Here is a 23,964-nt window from a genome sequence, read left to right as displayed (position 1 = left end):
AGAAATCAAAATTTACTACAAAATTCCCTTTGCCCAACGTGAAGATTGCAATGTCTCCCCAATGTCACGCAACAGACAGGGACAGCAGCAACTCAGTAAGATGCAAAATTAGCTGAATATTAGGAAGCTAAGAGTCATAGTCAATTGATATATTTCAGGCCACAAAACAGGAAGTATTGTAAACTGTGAAGAGGGCAACATAGAACTTCAAAAGGGCATAGACAAGTTGGTGGAGTGGGCAAATAGGTGGCACATGAAGTCCAATGCAGGGAAGTGTGAGGTGATGCATTTGATACATTTTGGCCAGATTCTTAAAGCAGAGGGCCCTGGGTGTATATGTGCATAAATCATTGAAGGTGATAGGACAGGTAGGGAGAGCATTTAACAAAGCTTTTAGTATTGTGGACTTTATTCATTGGGACATGGAATACAAGAGCAAGGAGGTTATGCCAAACTTATACAAGACACTAGTTAGACCTCAGCTGGAGTGTTGTGTACAGTTCTGGGTGTATCGGAAGGTTGTGAATTTATTGGAGAGAATGCAGAAGAAGTTTGAAAGAATGGTTCCAGGGAAGAGAAACTTCATCTCCAAGAATAGATTGGGGATGTTGGGACTGTTCACCTTGGAGAGAAGAAGATGAAGAGGAGATTGGATAGAGATGCAGAATAGATAGGAAGAAACTGTTCCCGCTCGTAGAAGGATCAACTTCGAAAGGACACAGATTTGAAGTGATTTGCAAAAAGAAGCAAATCTGATGTGAGAAAAAACTTTTCACGTAACGAGTGGTTTGGGTCCGGAATGCACCGCCTGGAAATGAGGTTGAGGCAGGTTCAGTTGAGACATTCAAGAGGTCATTACATGATTACTTGAATAAAAACACTCTGCAGATATATGGGGAAATTCAGAGATGATGCTTGATGGTTGCAAGGTGGTACTGTGGTTAGCACTGCTGCTTCAAGGCGCCGAGGACCCGGGCTCGATCCCAGCCCCAGTCTCACCCCCACAACCCAAAGATGTGCAGCGTAGGTGGATTGGCCAAGCTAAATTGCCCCTGAATTGGAAAACAATAATAGGGTACTCTAAATCAGGGGCTGGTTTAGCACAGTGGGCTAAACAGTTGGCTTGTATGCAGAACAATGCCAGCAGCGTGGGTTCAATCCCCGTACCGGCCTTCCCGAACAGGCGCCGGGATGTGGCGTCTTGGGGCTTTTCACAGTAACATCATTGAAGCCTACTTGTGACAATAAGTGATTATTAGTAAATTTATTTTAAAAAAGGCATTATGATGCTTGTTCAGAATGGCCATTTCTGAACTGTAACAATTCTATGATTTTGTGACTCGTACTGGGCCCCACAGTTGGTGTGGCAATGGCCGACTGGTTCCCAACCAGCAGGTACTGATGAGCATCAGGAATAGGAATTCATCAGTCCTTTGGTGGAGAGAGCAGCATCTTCTGGAGGCAAAGCCAGGAGCCCTGAGTGTGGGTTGAGGAGGGAGCCAGAAGCCAGGAGAAGCGAGGCAGAGAGTGGCAGCAGGGCCATCAAGGAGTTGGCTGTTGCATGGTCAGAGGCTGCAAAGCCACTGTGGCTGCAGGAAAGATGTTTGCTGCCGTGGGCAGGACCAAGTTGATTTTGTGAAATGGTCCCATTGGTGTGGTTGAATGGGATTTTCAGCAGATCTGCCAAAGACTTGAAGATAAAACGCATTACCCCTTGCCACCTGCAACTTGAAAGAGTTGAATTCTTTAATCAAAGCTACCATTGATGGCGATGATGACATTCCTTACATTCACAAATCCCTGACTGGCAAATGGCAATGGCAGGCCAGCGTGGAACTCTTTGGGTCAGCGGGGTTTGTGGGGGGGGGGGGGGGGGGGGGGGAGCTCTCAGCAGCTTTCCTAAGGTTTAGAGTGATGAGCGAACATAATCCATAGTAAAAACGTTCATTTCTTTAAAGCATTTACATGAATATATTTATTGATTTGTTGCCGCGAGAATTAACAATCATTATGCTGGAACGTTCATGCATTCTTTGGGCTTAAATTCTCTGTTAAACCTTAAATTATCATCCAGAAATATTCTGCGAAAAGTGGAAAAGCTCATGAACAGGGGATATTATTTTGGCACTGATGCTTAAGCATGCTGTCCAAAATTATATAGCAGAATTGCTCACTGTGAGCATCCAATGGCCTGTCATGTGAGAGTACCTTTAAGACATGGATGTTTAAGCAATGTACCTTTAAGAAAACAGTGATGTCAGAGAGTGGGTGGAGCTGAGATCAGGTCAGCCATTTTGCAGTTTGGTTTTGCAGTTTGGAGGAAAAGAGCTGAGTGTGTGTCAGTGTTTGCAGTGAGCTGGATTTCTGCCATGAAAGACTATCTCTGGATCATTTGGGTGATTTAAACTTATAATCGTGAAGCCTTTAACCTGATGTGATTTTGTTTAAAGGTGTTAAGTCTCTTGGAGGTTTGTAGGAACATTTTAAGGAATTATTTACTGTTGCAATATTTTCTGAGTTATCTTTGAAGGGGTGTTAAGAGATCCAATGTTTATTTAAGATGTTAAGTTGAGTTCATGGAATAAACAGTGTTTTGTGTTTAAAAACCCACGTGTCCATAATTGTAATCCCACACCTAGGGAAAAAGCCGTGTGCTCGGAAAAGCAACAAATACATTAAAGGGAGAGGTTGGTTGAACTCTATGATACATTTTGGGGTTCTGAAAACACCTCGCCCATAACAGGCCTATATAGACAACAAACAGAAATACTGCTCCTAACAGTTGGATGTCCCTCAACCAACATTTTTTAGGATAAATTTAGAGCACCCGATTTTTTTTTTTCCAATTAAGGGGTAATTTAGCCAATCCACCTACCCTGCACATCTTTTTGGATTGTGCGGTAAGACTCACGCAGACACGGGGAGAATGTGCAAACTCCACACAGATAGTGACCAAAGGCTGGGATCGAACCCGGGTTCTTGGCACCATGAGGCAGCAGTGCTAACCACTGCGCCACTATGCTGCCCCCACCAACATGTACTTTTGATCTTTTATTCTTGCAGTGATTGAATTGGTCACTGAAACAATGGCCCGATACTAACCGGAAGGCAGGAAGGATGTGGAGGAAGGCAGAATTTAAGCAGAAAATCCGGCAAGACTGGGAATGCCGAGTTCAATGAAATGCTGCAGTCTCCCAGTTGACAGCCAACCAGATGCACAGCCTGGTCAGTGCAGAGCACAAGCAAGGAGCGGGGCTGGTTCCCGTCAGTTTGGAGCAGCAATCGGGAGTAGCGGACAGCTGAGTACGGAGACACGATCAGGGCTGGGGTGTGTTACTCAGCAATCAGGGATGGGGCAAGTATTGGAGCCCAATGGTCTTGCTACTCAGACTGCTGCATGGCCTGAAATGCTCCACTTGGCGAAACACCGCAAATTCTGGCTGTCCGTGGTGTTAATTCCCAAACAATCATTTTGATTCCTGCATTCATTCTGCTGTCTTTAATCAAATTTTTTCTTTTTCTTTATAAATTTAGAGTACCCAATTATTATTTTTTTCCAATTAAGGGGCAATTTAGCGTGGCCAATCCACCTAACCTGCACATCTTTGGGTTGTGGGGGTGAAACCCATGCAGACACGGGGAGAATGTGCAAACTCCACACGGACAGTGACCCAGGGCCAGGATTCGAACCCGGGTCCTCAGCGCCGTAGGCAGCGATGCTAACCACTGCGCCACATGCCACCCATCTTTAACCAAATATTGATCTTCCTTGATTTGTACTCAAGTTCAATCTCACATCATCAGCCATGTGGGGCTGGATTCTCCATTACTGAGACAAGTGTTGATGCTGGCGGAGGATCCGTGGACTTCCACGACAGCAAAACTAGCGCCACGCCTGGACCGATTCGGCGACTGTTAAGCAGCGAGCACCGGCGCCACGTGGAACACAATCCATTCCAATGAGAAATGCTGTGGGATTCGTGGATTCGCAATTGACACTAAGGACGATGACAAGCTGCAGCCGCATATATACACTTGGCTCCCCACACACACCATCCCCGCCAACAGTATGGCAGCAAGGGGAGCGGCCCCAAGATTCACTGACACCGAGCTGGAGACCCTCCTGCACGTGGTGAAGGAGAGGCTGTCAACCCTGTACCCCAGCCTGGGAAGGAGGCTGCCACCCGCTGCCATTCGCTGTTCCTGGGCACAGGTGGCAGAGGCGGTGAGCGTCATGAGCAACACGGTCTGGACCACACAGCAGTGCCGGAACAAACTGCACAAACTCCTCAGGGCGCTCAGGACGGCCAGTATAAGTAGGCAGCACTGTGCCCCTGGCACGAACCCCCATCCCACACACCCGCAACCTGACCCCCACCCCCGTACCCAGGAGGTAGCTGAACCCCCACCCTGCACCACATGTTGGCACCCATACTGGCCGCCATGGTCAGGTGTCCTGGTCACTGGAGCCACCAGCTATCCATCCCCTGCCCTATGACACTGTCATTTTCTGCTTCCCCCCTGCTACCCCATCCAGGAGAATGCCGCCCATAACTGCGAGGAGGGGGTGAAAACTGGAGGGGGACCGCCGGACCTGCGACTCCTCATCGTGGCAGAACAAATGGCCCTGGACGTGGTCAGTAGCTTGTGTCATGATATTCAAACACACACATCATGATAGACACACCAACAGACAAATCAGAACACACAACACCACAACCAATGACAGAAAGATATAAAAGCACAGACACGACCCCCGGTGGTCAGTATTAGCTGCAGAGGAGGACCAGGACAGATCTGTTACCAAACACACTCAGGGAGACAGCACGTGCAGAGTATCCAGAACGAACTGTATTATAAGAGTTAAAATAAAATAGAGTTGTACCACATACAACTGTGTTGGCTCATCTGTGCACCAGAGCACCCAACACCACATGGTACAGGAGTGGATCGATACCTGCCGGCATACCTCAGTGTACAGAGACAACCAGCAGTGCCCAGGCAAAATGATAGAGCTCCCGGTTCCGCAGCCGCTCCAGTGCTACGGCGATCTCCGCGAAAACTGGCGGCGATTCCGGCAAGTGTTCGAATTGTTCCTGGTGGCAGCTGAACTCCAAGACCTGGATGATAGCGAAAAAATTGAATTTCTCCTCACCATCGCCGGTGCAAGGGCAAGAGAAATATTCACAAGGTTCAGGTTCTTCAGGAGGCAGCAAAGGTACGATTACCAGGCAGTCCAGGACAAATGTCTCCCTTCAACACAACGCCGCAAAATCTCAACTTCGGAGACCAGCAGTTAGTCAGTAATGACTCTTCAAACCTTGAGGGGAACATTAATTGCATTGAACCTATACACACTCCACTGATTATTGAGCAGAACATTGGAGCAAGAATCCTGAGGACACCGACATCGAGTAGCCAGATAACGAATTTAAAACCCACAGCAGTTTCAAGTGAACCAAGTGTGCTTTCCACTAATGGTGAAGATGCAGATAAGGTCGACCCGATTATCCATTGTACCACACTAACCCCAGTGATTAAGCAGTTATGTATGGGGAGTATAATGTGGGCAATTGAGAACAGTAAAAGAGAGACTGTGACCATGCCAGTCCCAGCAAAATCAGACCCAGAGACCATGAAGGCATGTACATTAGACAAAGATACATATGAGGTACCTGAGAAGAAAAGTGAAACGGAATGTTCTTTGGAAAATAGTACAATGTCGATAGAAACATTGGATCCTATATTCGAGACCATACATATGGGAGAATTTGGGGGTAATAAACAAGGTTCTGCAATGTCTGGGGGAAGATTTAAAATTCCAAAGAAGAAAAGCCCAAATGAAGGACAACGGCAAGACAATGACAGTCCACCGACATGGTGTGCACCACCAGATGAAAACTCTGACAATTTACCCAACCCTAGTGAACAGCAAGCTGCTAATGAGGATCTATCCACGGGATGTGAGACGAGTGACGACAGCATCCCACTTCCCATGCAAAAGGTGCAAGGTGACAGACCTCGCCTAGTGCGTACCGAGGCACTCGACGATCACGGTGGGACCACTGACGACTGCGGTGGCGGCGCACCGCTTCCACCCTCGATGGCTCGACCCTCTCCACTGGTTGGTGCATTCCTGCATGTTCCGACTCCAGAAGTGCAGCTTCAGGGAATCTCGGCTGCCTCCAGTGAACCTGTTGGGACTCCGGACGGGGGGCATCGACGGAAGGCAGACCGGACTCCAGATGGGGAGCAGCCAAGCGCCGACTCTGATTTGCGCACGCCAGACCTTGCTCCGGACGGGCGGTGTCGCGGCCTCGGTGATGGCACGCTCAGGGTGACGGCGGATGCCACGGCGACAGGGAATGGATCGCGTGGCAGTCCCACTGGGTCGGCAGTGGCAACCAGCACCGGCGGTCCAAGATGGACACACCAATTCGCGCCATCGCCAGACGTTGATGCGAGCAACAATTCTCTCTCCAAGGCGACATGCTTCGACGTTTCTCTGCGGAGTCGCCCTTCCGGCACAGCAGGTGGCCGGAACCAGCGTGCACGGTCTCGGCCAACTTCCACATCTGGCACAGTCATCGCCTTGCATGATATTAGTGATGGTGCTACTTCGATGGCAACGACCCATCGGCTACAAGATGCCGTCCACCACAAACATAAAAAGAAAAAGACTCCACCTTGTTCCTGGCATGCAGGGCGGATGGATTGGTGCGTAGGCGCAATCAGCGAGCTTTGCGCCGCCTTCCACGCTCACAACTGAACCGTACGCACACGCCGGATCCTCCACTGGTTCCCAAGGATGACTTCGTGGAGATGCCACGGATCATGCCCCTTCCATCGCCACCAGAACCAAACCACAGCCAAGGCACCACTAACAAAGATGTTGAATGTTATATTTGCACGAATGAAAAAACCAAGCACTGCACGAAGTACAACAAATGGTAAAGTAGAGTCTTCGGCAACAGCATCACCTCCAACAGTCCAAGGTGAACCAGTGTGACCCCAAATCTCCACAGCTGAACCGGCTTGAGGACCAGCCTATTCTTGAGGCGGTCACCCATTAGACTGGACTTATAATGCTGTTCATACGTTCAAAAAGTCAAACACTTCTGTATTATAACCTGTTGTTGTTTATTGTTCCAGATATCGTCTGACCAGACCAATGTTCAAGTTTTTTTTTCTCTCGCATCCAAGTTTTGTTATGGTACAACCTTGTTAGTGTGACGCACCCGACATCGCCCCATGTAAATAGTTACGTCATATACACACGCTGTACACAACACACACACACACTCTTAGATGCACTCACGACACAATTATATTTATAACCACGTAGGCACATATCTTTGTAAAAAGGGGGGATGTCATGATATTCAAACACACACATCATGATAGACACACCAACAGACAAATCAGAACACACAACACCACAACCAATGACAGTAAAATATGAAAGCACAGACACGACCCCCGGTGGTCAGTATTAGCTGCAGAGGAGGACCAGGACAGATCTGTTACCAAACACACTCAGGGAGACAGCACGTGCAGAGTATCCAGAATGAACTGTATTATAAGAGTTAAAATAAAATAGAGTTGTACCACATACAACTGTGTTGGCTCATCTGTGCACCAGAGCACCCAACACCACAGCTTGGAGGAAAGGGAGGTCACCGGGGTGGAGATCGGCCTTGGGCAAGGGAGTGAGACCCTGCTTATTTGCGGATCCCCGCCCCCCCAACACCACCCCCTCACCACTCTCACAATCACTCCCACCCTCACCCCCACACCACCCTCAGCATCACCTTTACCCCCATATCACGCTCAACCCCCCGGCCCGCGTACTAATCATGCATCATATCTTATGTCTTGCAGGATCTGCTGGTGATGGGGCAGGTCCATCAGGTGTTCTCCGCCTCCAACCAGTGCCACAGCTGGAGCCCTCCCATTTTTAAAATTAATTAATTATTTTTTTTAAATTTAGAGTACCCAATTCATTTTTTCCAATTAAGGGGTAATTTAATGTGACCAATCCACCTACCCTGCACATCTTTGAGTTGTGGGGGCGAAACCCACGCAAACACGGGGAGAATGTGCAAACTCCACACGGACAGTGACCCAGAGCCGGGATCGAACCTGGGACCTCGGCGCCGTGAGGCTGCAGGGCTAACCCATGCATGCCAAACAGTCTAACACCACACAGGTGGCATCCGCAGTGGAGGCATTGGGGGTGAGGGTTATGGCTATGGAACAGCATGTCCAAGGACTGGGGCATTCTGTGCAGGTGCTGGCCGAGGCCCAAGACAGGGTTGCCACCTCACAGGCAGCCATGTGTGAGAGCCACCTGGAAATTGCAGCAGTGCTTCTGTGCGTGGCCCAGTTACAGCAGGCCATGGCTGAGAATTCGGTGGCATTGCCCAAGCGATGGCCAACATGGCACAGACACAGAGGAAGGTGGCCCAGTCCCAAAGGGAGATGGCGCAGTCACTGGCTTATGTGACACAGAGCCAGAAGGTGGGAGCACAGTCAATGGATGATGTGGAGCAGTGCCAGACAGCAGTGGTCCACTCGCTGAGCTCCATGGCCGCCAGCATGCAGAATCTGGTCGAGACCAGAGTGGGCCTTCAGGACTGGCAGCGCTAGGTGGTGGGGCAGCCTTATCGGATAGCTCCGCTCGCACCCCCATCCAATGGGGTAGGCCGGATGTCACTGGGCACCCTGAGGGAGGAGAAGGTGATGGGGCCTGTGCCAGTGACTCCTGCAGGGGATGTGTTGGAACACCGCAGCACCTCAGACTCTGCCCCTCCTCTCCCTGGTGCATCTCGTGGGTAGCGGGCAGAACAGGATTGCACCATTCCGCCTGGGACACCCGAGCAGTAGCCGAGCCCATCCACGCCCTGGGACCCAGGTCGCAGGGCGGGTATCACAGCAGGCTGCCTCCACTCCTGATGTACTGTCTGGGGATCCACCTAGACATAGCATTAGGGCCCGTGAGGCCAGAAAGGTAGATACCAGTTAAGTTGGCATGGGTGATCAATCCCGCCCCAGGTAACTGGCAGTGTGGAGTTTGCACATTCTCCCTGTGCATGGGTCTCACCCCCACCAAATCAAAAGATGTGCAGGCTAGGTGGATTGGCAACGTTAAATTGCCCCTGACTTGGAAAAGAAAATAATTGGGCATTCTAAATTTATGAAACAAAAAAAAACGAAATAAGTAGGCACGGATGCAGGGCACAGTTTAGTTATAGGGACTAGGGCATGTATCTGCAAATATTTGTGCACATTAAACACCTGAACACACTGTTACAACGTGCCTCGGTGCTCTGTCAGGTGGGTGTGAGGGCTGGGTTGGTCTTGGTTGGCCACAGAGGGGGTACGGGACGGGGGGAATGGTGGAGGACATTGTGGGTGCTGCCTGGGCTCCCCAACCTCTCCCCCCCCCCAGACAGCACCATCCCTCCCACCCCCACTACCATCACCCCAGGGATCCAATGGGACCATGTGATGGAATGACCAGCTCGCATGCAGGGATCACCCAGGTGGACGATGGAGTTTGACAACCATGTGGAGCACCAGAGCTCATCGCATAGCGGGTCATCATCATCCTCTATCCCATGGACCAGAACTGGTATTACTGCCAACCCTGGGGCTGCACCCTGTAATGCGGCAGCTATGTATCACGGAGGGGGTTGCAGGTGAGGGGGTGGCTGGGGGGGGGGCGGGGGGTTGAGGGTGTGTGGTAGTGGGATGCAGTGTCCGTGCCCCTGGCCAGTTTCCCCCCACCCCTCCCAAGTCAGTGAACCTGGAGGCAATCAGAGCATCACATTCATGTTGGCCTGGCGCACACCTTGTGCGTCCTCCCATCCCCGCCTGGACCCCATGTCCTGTCGACCCCCCCCCTCATTGGAGGAGGCCTGGCCTTCATCCTCTAGCATGTCGCCCCTCTGCTGTGCGATGTTGTGATGGATGCAGGAGGCTGCCAAGATGCGGACAACCCTCTCAGCGTTATACTGGAGGACCCTTCCAGAGTGGACCAGGCACTGAACCACATTTTCAGTAGGCCGAAGCACCGCTCGATCACACTTGTTCGCTGCATGGGCGTCCTGGTGGGCTCAGTCCACATTGAAATGGATGTATTGAGTCACCTGGGCATATAGGGCCTCCGTGACAGCAAAGATACGCCACAGTCTGTGATATCCCAGACATGCCCCATTCGACTCCTAGAAGGACCCTGTGGCGTAAAGGTTCAAGGCAAGAGTCACCTTGACAACCACCGGGAGTGGGTCTCCTCCCCCATTCTCCCACGGTGCAAGGTGTGCCATCATCTGGCAGTTATGTCACACTGTCTCCCTGCTGAGCTGGAGTCTTCGACTACATGCCCGGTCCAGCAGGTCCTCGAATGACAGGTGCTGCCGGTGCACATGAGGCCTCATGGGGTGCCTCCTTGGCACCTCCTCCTCTTCGGCCTGTTGGACAGCTGGCTCTCCATCCTGGGTGGTTGCCTCCTGTTCCTCTCGGGCAGTCTCCACTACTGCACGTTCCGCTGCTGCAGCTTCCTCCTCCTTGAGCAGCTGCAGCTCGTACAGCCGCAGGGCATCCCAAGGTGGCTGGTCAGTCTGGTGCACAACAAGATGGGTGCCTTGCTGGCTACGGCAATGGTGGTCCATGCCTGGGCACCGCCCCAGTCCTGTGGGGGGTGACCCCGGCCATTCGGCCCATTTCCCCCATCCACTCCCCCTACCCCCGCCAACCCGGCCCAGCAGCCCACAGTTGTACCTCTCTGTGTCCTACCTCCTCTCTCTCTCCCTCATCAGCCATGACGCGGTTTCACAATTTTTACAAGCACAAGTGAACAGCGCCGTCGGGAACTCGGACCATCGGAGGCGGAGAATCGCAGAGGCCCTGGAGAATACTGGGTCAGGCCCGTCAATGATATGCAAACGGTCTTTACTCTACAGAGAATAGCGATTTGGCATCAAATCGGCGCCAGCCGTGATTTTGGCATCACAACCGATTCTCCGCCATTTCCCGATTCTGGCATCGACCGTCGGAGAATCCCGCCCGTGATGTTTAATTAAGACTGGCATTGTTTTAATTTACTTCCAAGGTGAAATGCACGGACATGAGTATTGCCTGGCCACAGCAGAAGTAATTAAAGTCACTGGATTCAAAATAACAAAGGTTAAAGCGGAGAGTTGTGACGGCAGAATTTTCATGGAGGCATGTGTGGAGACAGGCAGGTGCTAAAATCTCACCACTGCTTGACATGCCAGTATTCCAGCACCATCCTACGCCTGGGCCATTTACCTGGATCAGCTACAGGACTATGTGCACACAAGTGGTGTGTGACTAATTAATGTGGGTAAACAGCCTATTAAGACCAATTGTCAGAGGTCAACTAGTATTTTCTTTCCAATTAGTTGGGAGGATTTTCCGCTCCCCCTCGTGTATTGCGGTGACAGAGACAGTCCCCATTGGCCGGCGGCAGGATTTTCTGGTGCCAACGCTGTCAACGAGGTTTCCCATTGTCCATACCCTTCGCCACCGGGGCACCTGCCATGGGGGGGGGGGGGGGGGGGTCGCCGTTGGCAGGACCAAAGTATCCCGTTGGCTGAAACGGTAGGAATGTCCCGCCGACACACTCGAGGCTTCAGGGACTAAGCCAACTGCCTGGAGACAGCCTCCCAGTAGCTGACTGGAATTGGTGAGATGGGGGATAGGCAGCTGGGGGCCGCTCTCAAGGCAATGTTTGAGGCCCTGCCCACCTGCAAGGCTACAGTTGCAGTCGTGCACTGTCCTGTGACGGGGTACTCCTTTCACAATGGTTGCTTAGCAGCTCCGGCCATTTTTGATAAAAGTTTTAATAGTTGCTGTGAGGGCAACCTCATGATCTCTGTCCTTTATCTGCAATGGCAGGAAGAAGTTTCTCCCTTCAAGAATCCAGGCACCATCCTTAATTGGATGGCCAACAAACCCTCTGGCCATTATTTGGTCAGCGCAGTAAATATCGCTGTCAGGTGACCGTTCCCGACACTGTTCAGGGTCGTGATCTCGATTTGATCCTGACATCAGGGTACTGGCCCAAACCCCAAAATCCAGCCCATTCTTCCTGTCTTACGTTTCTCCCTTCATTTTGGGAGAACAATCGAATATAATTCCACCGGCATCAAAAGCCATTCCATACACTCCAAATAAATTGTGAGACCCTGGCAGTGGATGGTGCCAGGTTTTGCAACCATCACAGCAGATTTTAATCTTGTGTAGTACTTTCCAGCAGAAGCCACTGGCTAGTATTCAGCTTAAACCATTTTCCCTTTGTTCATCCAGAAGGGTCGATTATACTGCAGCATTTTTAGTCTAACTGAGATTATTAATTACCATAGATCTCTTTTTCCAAAACTAATCAATAACAAACTTCCCGTTTAAATTTCCTACATTATTTTCAGCAACTGGAGCCAAACAAATATACTTTTAATTTTTGTTTTATTTTCTAGTCAATGTTCCAAATATTTTAGTTTTGTTTAATCGGGCTTGTGTTTTAATTTCTCTGAAATCCTGCTTCCTAATTTAAATTCATCCTCCCACATTTCTAATTGGAATTCATTACATGCATTTTTTACATATTCCAGATGCAAATACTTACTTACCTTGTACCATTTTACAGGAAAGCTTGCTGAAACATTGAAATGTTGAATTTCTGGACATGATATTATATCTGCAGTGCTCTGAATTAGGAAAACTTCACAATTTCCTGCATCTTGACAGTTTGTTTGGTTCTCCGTCTGTACAGCTAGTATATAAACCTTAAGGCAAAGGCCAGTAGTTCTGTTGATTGAACACAAATACATTTAAGCAAAGAGACAAAGCATTGTGCTGTCTATTGGAATTTAAAAAAAATAATTCTTAATTAGTAGTAATAATTTTTTAATTTTTCATCAGTCATTCACTCATTTGAGTGTTTGCACATGCGGAACCCATGTCTGTTAATGAAAGTTCTCGAATCAAACTTGAAGAATCAAATTGTCAACTGCTTGATTTGGAAACTAGGCTCCTTGTAGGAAAATAACCTACTTCCCTAAATCCTGAGAAACTGGTCAGCCTTTCCAAACAGAAAACTGTGCATGGAAACAACCAAGTAAATTAGCAACTGGAATAGGGTCCCTTCATCATGGAGACAGTGAATCAAGAGGAGCCAGGATCTCGACAGAATGTGAAAAGGGAGTGGCACAACAGCCACAGTCTCACTTTCCGAGCATCCTCCTGATCAGAACTCCTCAGACTAATAGGTCTTGCAGCTCCATTCATTCTTCCTTCTCAAGAGGCCTCCTCACTTCACCATCTGATCAGCCAATACTCACACTCAGTGCCAGCTCACACACATCAGGGAGGGTTAGAGACCTGGCTGGGTGGTGTCCTCCACAGGAGCTGCACTAATGCCATCGTGAAGGCATGGGACAATGGGGAAGTGCCACTAAGGAGAATGAAGTACAAAACAGATGAGCTGACTTCATAAAGTTGGCATCCCTGAGTGAATTTTTGCAATGGTTCTGGAGTCACATGTAGGTCAGACTGGGTAAGGAGGATGACAAATTTCCTTCCCTAAAGGACATCAGTGAACCGGCTGGGTTTTTCCGACAATCCACCATCTGTCCTGGTGGGGTTCGAACCCATGTCCCCAGAGCAAGTATTGATGGGTTGATGAGCATTGATAGGTTGATGAGCATTGATCTGAACTTCAAGATTAATTCCCATACCTGAGAAAACAAAGATAAGTGCCAGTATCAGCACTGTTGATTGATGTAAATGAGAAGTTTCTTCCTCTCTGGCTAACAACTTCATTCCAGCCATTTACTCTTTCAGAATTTCCTTCCTTGCTTTGTCTGTACCATAATAATTCATTGTGCATGGAATTGTCATTGGTGAAGGCATCTGGCTCACAGGCCAATTCAAAAGGATTTCCGACAAATGCATAGTAATATCTCTGTGCTGCTTTCGCGAAACAACCTGTGTAAAAAGTAATATTAAGGGTTTACTGTTTAGGGAAGTCATACATTTATAACAACCATTGCATTTAATGTGTAGAACAATAAACATTTAATAAGTATGCACAATAATTCATGGAGGTGTTTCTATCTTTTGACACGTTCAGCACAGTCACTTGAATCAATTGAAACAATAAAGAGTTCACAAATTCAGTTGTGGATTTTATGATATTTTTGTGTGCCAAATTCATTCATTCTGTTTCACTGACTGGACTCTGCAAGTCCTTCTCAGCTACATTATGGAGAGCATATATGCCCTCTTTGGTCCAGATATTCTCTAGAAACAATAAGCAAAGCAATAAGGCCATAAGACTTAGGAACCATTCAGCCCATCGAGTCTGCTCCACCATTCAGTTAGATCATGACGAATCTGATGTAGTAATTCTCAACTCCACTTTCCAGTTTTATCCCACAACCTTTGATTCATAGATCATAGATCATAGAATTTACAGTGCAGAAGGAAGTCATTTAGCCCATCGAGTCTGCACCGGCCCTTAGAAAGAGCACCCTATGCCTCCACCCTATGCCTGCTACCCAGGAACCCCACCCAACCGCCTGGACACTAAGGGGCAATTTAGCATGGCCAATCCACCTAGCCTTCACATCTTTGAACTTTGGGAGGAAACTGGAGCACCCGGAGGAAACCCACGCAGACACGGAGAGAATGTGCAAACTCCACACAGACAGTCACCCAAGGCCGGAATTGAACCCGGGTCCCTGGCGCTGATTAAATCATCTGCCTATCTCAGCCCTGAACACACTTAATGACCCAGCCTCTACAGCGCTCTGTGGTAAAGAATTACAAAGATTCACCACCCTCTGTCTAAGATGTCTTAAATGAGTGGCTCTGTGATTATGCCCTCTGGTGCTAGACCGCAAGGGGAAGCAACCTCTCAGCATCTACTCTGTCAAACCCCTCTGAGAATTCTATAAATATGCTGCAGAGTATGCAAATTCGTTGTTGAATTTTGTATCTATCAGGTGGACATCTGCATACTTTCAAAGGAAAATTGGGTAGAAATCTAAAATTTAAAAAAAATTGTAGAGTCACGGGGAAAGTTGGGGATAAAGGAGTAATAATAATAATAATCTTATAGGGCAGCATGGTAGCACAGTGGTTAGCACAGCTGCTTCACAGATCCAGGGTCCAATTTCGATTCCCAGCTTGGGTCACTGTGCGGAGTCTGCACATTCTCCCCATGTCTGCGTGGGTTCAAAAGTCAACTCTGCCCGCGGATCGGCCCTCTCCGACTGTGGCTGCGTTGGACCAAGTCTGCAGCCGCCACACCGAGTTTCCGACAGATGAGACCATGAGAGTCCCACGCCGTCGGGAACTCGGCCAGTCGGTGCGGAGCATTGGGGGCGGGCCTCAGGCAATGTCCTGAGGCCGTCGATACGCCGCGCGGCTTTGGAAGTGGCGGAGCATCACCGCCCCCGATTTGATCGGAAACATTGATTCTCCCACCAATCGCCAAACGCGATTTCGCCATCGGCAAATAAAGATTCTCCATGAATCGGCGCGATGGCCCGAACCCGGCGCCAAAAACGGGGCGAATCACTTGGGCGTCGGGCCCCCCCAAAACATCGCAAATTCTCTGGCCGGGAATTGGCAAGTAGCGGTGTGACGCCATTCGCGACGGCGTCACCCGACATGGATGCGCGTGGCGTCGCTACATAAAAGACGCCCCCCCCCCCCCGGAGACCCGGCAAAATGCCCACCCGCCGTGCAGCGCCAAGTGAGACCGCCCACTGCCTGCCCTCCATATCCCCCCATATCCCCCTTCCCCCATATCCCCCTTCCCCCATATCCCCCCTTCCCCCATATCCCCTTCCCATATCCCCCCATACCCCCTTTCCCCCTTCCCCCATATCCCCCATTCCTCCATATCCCCCTTCCCCATATCCCCCATACCCCCTTTCCCCATATCCCATTCCCCATATCCCCTATCCCCCATATCCCCCCTTCCCCATATCCCCTTCCCATATCCCCCATATCCACCCTTCCCCCATATCTCTCTTCCCCCATATCCACCTTTCCCCCATTTCCTTCCCCATATCCCCCTTCACCCAGATCCCCTTTCCCCCTTATCCCCCTTCCCCATATCCCCCTTCCCCCATATCCCACTTCCCCCACATCCCCCATATCCTCCCTTCCCCATATCCCCCTTCCCCCATATCTCCCCTTCCCCCATACCACCCTTCCCCCATATCCCCCCTTCCCCAATACCCCTCTTCCCCATATCCCCCTATACCCCCTTCCCCCATATCCCCCCTTCCCCATATCCCCCTGCCCCCATATCCCCCCTTCCCCATATACTTCCCCATATCCCCTTCCCCCATATCCCCCCTTCTCCAATACCCCTCTTCCCCATATCCCCCATACCCCCCTTCCCCCATATCCCCCTTTCCCCATATCCCCCATATCCCCTTCCCCCCATATCTCCCCTTCCCCATATCCTGCCCCATATCCCCCTTCCCCCGTATCCCTCCTTATCCCCCTTCCCCCATATCCCCATTTACCCATATTCCCCCTTCCCCCATATCCCCCTTCCCCATACCCCCTTCCCCCGATCCCACCAGATATGAGGGAAGGGGGGATAGGGGGAAGGGGGATATGGGGGAAGGGGGATATGGGGAAGGGGGATAGGGGTAAATGGGGATATGGGGGAAGGGGGGATAAGGAGGGATACGTCGGACCAGACCCAGCGACGAGGAGGGCAGCCACAGCAACAGGCCCCCGTCGCAGCCGAACCAGGACACTGACGCACAGAACTCTGACACACAGGACCCTAACACACAGGACCCTAACACACATGACTCTAACACACAGGAGCCTAACACACAGGACATCGACGCACAGGACACTGACGCACAGGACACCGACACACAGGACACCGACACACAGGACACCGACGCACAGGACACCGACGCACAGGACACCGACACACAGAACATCAACGCACAGGACACTGACGCACAGGACACTGACACACAGGACACTGACACACAGGACACCGACACACAGGACACCGACACACAGGACACTGACGCACAGAACACTGACACACAGGACCCTAACACACACGACCCTGACACACAGGACCCTAACACACAGAACACCAACTCCCAGGACACTGACACACAAGACACTGACGCACAGGACACCGACACACATTTACACCGACACACAGGACCCTAACGCACAGGACCCTAACACACAGGATACTAATACACAGGACACTGATGCACAGGACACCTACACACAGGACACCGACACACAGGACACTGACGCACAGGACACTGACGCACAGGACACTGACGCACAGGACACTGACGCACAGGACACTGACGCACAGGACCCTAACGCACAGGACCCTAACACACAGGACCCTAACACACAGGACACCGACTCCCAGGACACTGACGCACAGGACACTGACACACAGGACACCGACATACAGTTACACTGACACACAAGAAACTAACACACAGGACCCTAATACACAGGACCCTGGCGCACAAGGCACTGACGCACAGGACATTGACACACAGGACACTGACACACAGGACACTGGCGCACAGGACCCTAACACACAGGACACCAGCACACAGGACACCGACACACAGGACCCTAACACACAGGACACCAGCACACAGGACACAGACACACAGGACCCTAACACACAGGACCCTAACACACAGGACCCTAACACCCAAGACCCTAACACACAGGACACTGACGCCCAGGACACCGACGCACAGGACACCGACACACAGGACACTGACGCCCAGGACACCGACACACAGGACACCGACACACAGGACACCGACACACAGGACACCGACACACAGGACACTAACACACAGGACCCTAACACTCAAGACCCTAACACACAGGACACTGACACACAGGACACTGACGCACAGGACACCGACACACAGGACCTTAACACACAGGACACCGACTCCCAGGACACTGACACACAGGACACCGACACACAGGACACCGACACACAGGACACTGACGCCCAGGACACCGACGCACAGGACACAGACACACAGGACACTAACACACAGGACCCTAACACTCAAGACCCTAACACACAGGACACTGACACACAGGACACCGACACACAGGACACCGACACACAGGACCCTAACACACAGGACACTGACGCCCAGGACACCGACGCACAGGACACCGACACACAGGACCCTAACACACAGGACCCGAAAACATAGGACCCTAACACACAGGACACTGACGCACAGGACACTGACGCATACGATACCCACACACACCGGACGGATGGACAGGAATCACCACTCCAGGGGACCCCGGACTTTGGGTCAGATGAGGAGCACGCCATTACGCCGCTGCTATCTCCTACACCCTCCACCATCACAGAGACACTCACCTCGGTTGGGCACTTTAGCGATGAGGCTTCTGGGACACTAACTGGTGCGAACAACACAGCCGTCCCGGTACAGCAGGTGGAGGCAGGAGCAGCCGAGGGGCCGGGCGGTCGTAGGGCATCCCAGCGCGAGCAACCATCTGCCGCCTAGACGGGTCCTGGGTTCCTGGAGTTACCACACCCACCCATAGACCCGATGCAGTCACGAACCAAGGAACGATCGAAGGGGGTGACGGCCGGCTTGTGGCAGCTGCAGATGAAGGTGGAGGAGACCACCCGCAAGCAGGAGCAGGGAGTGGTGCCGGTCATGCGTGCCACCCAGGCTGACACCGCACAGGCAGCATCCGCGGTGGAGGCAATGGGTTTGACGATGTCAGATATGGGTCACAGTATGCAAGGTGTGGGGCTTTCCGTGCAGGCGGCGTCCATGGCCCAGGACATGGCTGCCCTCTCACAGTAAGTCATGAGCCAGAGCCAGCAGCAGATTGCAGGGGCGCTCAACGCTGTGGCCCAGTCTCAGCAGGCAGTGGCCCAGTCTCAGTTGGCCATCGCTGAGGGCATCGGCGCCATTGCCCAGGTGCTGGCCAGCGTCATCCAGACACAGACAGGGATGGCCAACTCCCTGAGGTCCATGGCTGCAAACCTGCAGACCCTTGTTGATACCAGGGCGGGCCTCCAGGACTGGCAGCTCCAGGTGTCGGGGGGGGCGTCAGGAGCTCGGTCCGTTCGCATCCCGGACCCATGTAGAGGCCCGGGGGCCATTGGGCACCCCGAGGGAGGAGGAGGTGCTGGGGCCTGTTCCAGATCTCCCTGTAGGGGAGGGCCCGGAACACCGCAACACCTTGGATTCCCCCCCCACTTCCGTCCCAGGTGCATCTTGTGTGCAACGGGCATGACAGGCTGGCAGCTTGCCATCCCAGTCGCCTGAGCCGCAGCCTGGCCCATCTAGGCCGCCCCGCCCCAGGAAACGGCCGCCAAAGGGTTCTCTAGTCACAGGGCAGGAATCACAGGAGTCCGCCTCCAGTTCTGCTGCACCGTCTGGGGAACCACCTAGATGTAGTCATAGGGCCCGTAAGGCCAAACAATTAGACACTGAGTAAGTTGGCACGGGGCTAGGGCACGTGCATGAACTGTTTGTTATTAAAATCACTTCCACACCAACAGAAGCTGCCTTTGTGCTCTGTCCGATGCGTGCGGGGGTGTGGTGTGAGGTGAGCGCCAGTGGGTGTGTGAGGGGTGATAGAACGTCGGTCTCAGGTGAGCGTGTCCCCCCCTCCCCCTGAATCGCCCTCGCCATCCGCCGACGGGACCGTGCGCTGCAGTGTCACGGCCGCATGCAGGGACGGTCCAGGTGGAGGGTGGTACTGTGGTCATGGGTCAGATATTGTCCAACCATGTAGAGCCCAGAGCTCATCACAGGGCAGGTTGCCATCATCCTCCATGGCCTGCAATAGACACGCTTCCACCGGCGACTGTGTGAGCCCGGCCCGTTGTGCCGCAGGTGAATGTGCAATGGAGGGGTGGTGTGCATGCGGGTGGGATGCGGGTGGCTGGTGTTGGGTGGTGGGGTGAGGGTGTTGGTGTTGGGTGGGTGGGGTGAGGGTGGTTGGTGTTGGGTGGGTGGGGTGAGGGTGGTAGGCTGGTGCCGTGGTGTGCAGTCTGTGCCCATACTCAGCGATTCCCACGCCCCCCCCTAGTCAATGAACCGGGCGGCAATCAGCCTGTCCCGTGCCCGCTGGCCCAGCCGGTAATGGTGGGATACCTCCCGGCCATGTCCAGCCCGTCTGTCCTGACCATTGCCCCCATCCTCCTCGTCTGGGGAGGCCTGCACCTCGTCTTGCTGCTCCTCCACTCCGCCCTCCTCTGCCAGCAGCACATCGGCCCTCTGCTGGGCTGTGTGTGCAGGACGCAGCACACCACAACGATGCGGCCGACCCTACCTGACGGGTACTGGAGGGCCCCTCCAGAGCGGTCCAGGCACCTGAAACGCATCTTCAGCAGCCAAAAGCACCTCTCTATCACACACCTGGTCGCTGCATGGGCATCGTTGTAGCTGTTCTCCGCTTCAGTCTGTGGCCTCCGTATAGGCGTCATCAGCCACGACCACAACGGGTAACCCCTGTCACCCAGCAACCAGCCCCTCAGCTGGGGGGGGACGTCCCTCGAACATGGTGGGGATGAAAGATTGCGCCAATACGAATGAGTCATGTACACTGCCCGGGTACCGGGCGCAGACGTGCAGGATCCTCATGCGGTGGTCACAGATCACCTGCACGTTCATGGAATAGGTCCCCTTCCTATTCGTAAACACAGCCCTGTTATCCGCAGGTGGCTGCACGGCGACGTGCATCCCATCGATTGCCCCCTGGACCATGGGCATCCTTGCAATGGCAGCGAAGCCCGCTGCCTGGGCATCCTGGCTGGCCCGGAGCACTGGGAACTGGATTTAGCGATCCGTAATGGCATATAGGACGTCTGTCACTGCCCGGATGCACCGATGCACCGATGCCTGCGAGATGCCGGAGAGGTCCCCACTCGGTGCCTGGAATGACCCTGTGGCATAAAGGTTCAGGGCCACCGTAACCTTGACGGCACGCACCGTCCCCAAACACCCCCCCCCCTCTCCTCCCCGGCACGCACCATCTCCAAACCCCCCCCCTCCTCACCGGCACGCTCCCTCCCCAACACCCCCCCTCTCCTACCCGGCATGCACCCCCCCAAACCCCCCCTCTCCTCCCCGGCACGCACCCTCCCCAACCCTCCCCTCTCCTCCCTGGCACACATCCTCCCCAACCCTCCCCTCGCCTCCCCGGCACACATCCTCCCCAACCCTCCCCTCTCCTCCCCGGCACGCACCCTCTACAAACCCCCCCCTCTCCTCACCGGCATGCACCCTCCCCAACCCTCCCCTCTCCTCCCCGGCACACATCCTCCCCAACCCTCCCCTCTCCGCCCCGGCACGCACCCTCCCCAACCCTCCCCTCTCCTCCCCGGCACGCACCCTCTACAAACCCCCCCCTCTCCTCACCGGCATGCACCCTCCCCAACCCTCCCCTCTCCTCCCCGGCACACATCCTCCCCAACCCTCCCCTCTCCTCCCCGGCACGCACCCTCTCCATTACTCGGTCTCCCTGACCACCAACCCCCCTCCCCCCTCCTCCCCGGCACGTACCCTCTCCATCACGTACCCTCCCCAATCCCCCCCCTCTCCCACCCAGCCCCTCCCCCCCCGCCCCAGCTGCTGCCCCCGCCCCCCGGCACGCACACTCCAACGGACCCTGCGAACCCCCCCCCACCACCACCTGTGGCCTAGCCGTTACTTCTCCGGCGGCCGCCCTACATCAACCCCTACCTCCGCGCTGGCCGGCGTCAACCAACAGGACTGGTTGACGCCGTTAAACAGGTTGTTTGATTTATGCCGGTGTGACCCGTGGTCACGTCGGCGGGACTTCGGCCCATCCGGCCCAGAGAATTGGGGCGGCCCCGGGGCCTGTTGCGTCGTGCCGGTCCTCGACATTCTCCGAGGCGCGCGGCGCGACTCACGTCGATGGGATTTTAGGGGGGCCGGGGAATATCGCGGGCAGTCCGGGCGGGATATAAGTCGCTCCCCGGCGATTCTCCGACCCGCTGGGAGGTCGGAGAATCCCGCCCCACGTCGTTTGGGACATGTGGGAGGATACCGGAGCACCAGGAGGAAACCCACGCAGACACAGGGAGAACTTGCAGACTCCGAACAGACAGTGGCCCAAACCGGGTATCGAACCTGGGACCCTGGCACTGTGAAGTGCTACACACTGTGCTACCGTGCTGTTTTGCTCTTGCAGTAAATTGGTGTGGACTCGACCGCCTAGATAACATTGTTGTTTTTAAAATCAGAGTATCCAATTCTTTATTTCCAATTAAGGGGCAATTTAGCGTGGCCAATCCACCTACCCTGCACATCATTTTGGGATGCGGGGGTGAGACTCACGCAGACACGGGGAGATGTGCAAACTCCACATGGACAGTGACCCGGGGCTGGGATGGAACCCTAGTCCTCAGCACCGTGAGGCAGCAGTACTAACCACTGCTCCATCATGCCGCCCAACAGCCTGGATAACTAACCGCCTACTGTGCTGGAACAATCCTAGGCCCCAGCAATGGAGGGGTGAGCCGGCCAGCGCTACTGATGGAATTGCATGGGTGCCCACTGCCACTGGGGGCTTCTATGTAGGCCATCAAGCATCCAGAAAGGAAGGCCCCCACAACCATCTCCCTCTGGGAAGTTAGCTTATTGAATCTGGCTCACCCCTCACAAATGGAAGGCAGGGGTCCGTTCCGACACTGGTAAATTGGTTGGGATCATAAAATGGCTGTTAATTGGTCATTCTGTTCATATTTCAGAAAACATCTCGTTATAGGAAAAAGATGTCATCCTTACCTCCAGTCACCTTCCGAAATGATTTTATCACCTCCCCTGCCTTTACACACCTCCCCTCTTGCTGACCCCCCCCCCCCCCCCCCCCCATCCATCTGCACCTCCGCTCCACCCCCATCTCCAATTGACTGACACTGGAATTTGGTTCCATAAGAATCAGCCACCCTCCAGCACCTCATCCAACCCAATATTCCTCACACTAGAGTCTAGACTCTTAAAAATTCTGTCACAAGTTGTGGAGATGTCCAAGGTTAGGCAAGCATTTTCATTGCCCATCCCGAATTGCCCTTGTAAGGTGAGAATCCAGTGAGTATAAGGCAGTTCTTTGAATGTCAAGGCCATCACAACTCCAATCATGTCCGCAACCTGAGTTCCACATATGTGCAATTTGAAATGAGGGCATCGTAGAGCAATCTGGAGAAGACACTCTGGCTGAAATTTTCTCAGGGATTGAATATTGAATATTGTGCTCGAATAGTCTCTTATTGGTCAAGATTCCATTTGTAAATTCTATCATTAAAGGGTTTTATGAGAGGTTATTAAATAATCAAAGTATCTAACCTGGATAATTTGAAGAATCCAAAGGATATGTAACAGGTTTTCCACTCATCAATTCTGATATGTTGTAGATAAAAATGAGTATCCAAACGTTCCGAATCATCCTGTATTTCAGACAAAAGCAGAACAGCAGCTCGAGTACTGGCTGTAAAAGGTAGAACCAGTGCATGTATTATATTAGACAGAATAGTTATTGTACATTTGACACATTAAAAATGATGAGTCCAAAGATGTGTCGGTTAGGTGGGGTTACAGGGATAGGACGGGGGGAATGGGCCCAGGTGGAGTGCTCTTTCGGAGGGTTGGTGCAGATGCGATGGGCCGAATTGCCTCCTTCTGCACTGCAGGGATTCTATGGAATCTACAGTCATTATTTTTCTCCATTGAAAAGACAGCTTCGAGGAAGAGTCCTACAGGGGGTCCAGCCTGAAGGCCATGGTGATGACGGCGCTGTCACTGACACCAAGGAGATATAGAGAGAGCCTGGTAGTACTGTCCACAATAAAGGTGTGGAACCGGCTGAGGA

At 52.6% G+C, this 23,964-nt stretch overlaps 1 protein-coding gene across 1 annotated transcript in view; it reads right to left on the bottom strand.

The window, feature by feature from the left end:
* The window catches only part of LOC140391772 (interleukin-18 receptor accessory protein-like), an 80,841-nt gene extending 57,326 nt beyond the window's left edge, over positions 1 to 23,515 (bottom strand). Inside the window, exons 1-3 of the mRNA XM_072476634.1 lie at positions 23,442 to 23,515; positions 13,761 to 14,010; positions 12,654 to 12,831 (exon numbers count right to left, since the gene is read on the bottom strand). Of these exons, the coding sequence (XP_072332735.1) occupies positions 12,654 to 12,831; positions 13,761 to 14,010; positions 23,442 to 23,490 (477 nt within the window). The 5' untranslated portion in view covers positions 23,491 to 23,515. The remainder of the gene's footprint in view (positions 1 to 12,653; positions 12,832 to 13,760; positions 14,011 to 23,441) is intronic.
* Positions 23,516 to 23,964: the final 449 nt, after the last annotated feature.

Source organism: Scyliorhinus torazame, chromosome 15, assembly GCF_047496885.1.
Source record: "Scyliorhinus torazame isolate Kashiwa2021f chromosome 15, sScyTor2.1, whole genome shotgun sequence".
NCBI lineage: Eukaryota > Metazoa > Chordata > Chondrichthyes > Carcharhiniformes > Scyliorhinidae > Scyliorhinus > Scyliorhinus torazame.
The sequence above is the reverse complement of the archived record's forward strand: the minus strand, read 5'-3'. Positions and strand labels throughout refer to the sequence as shown.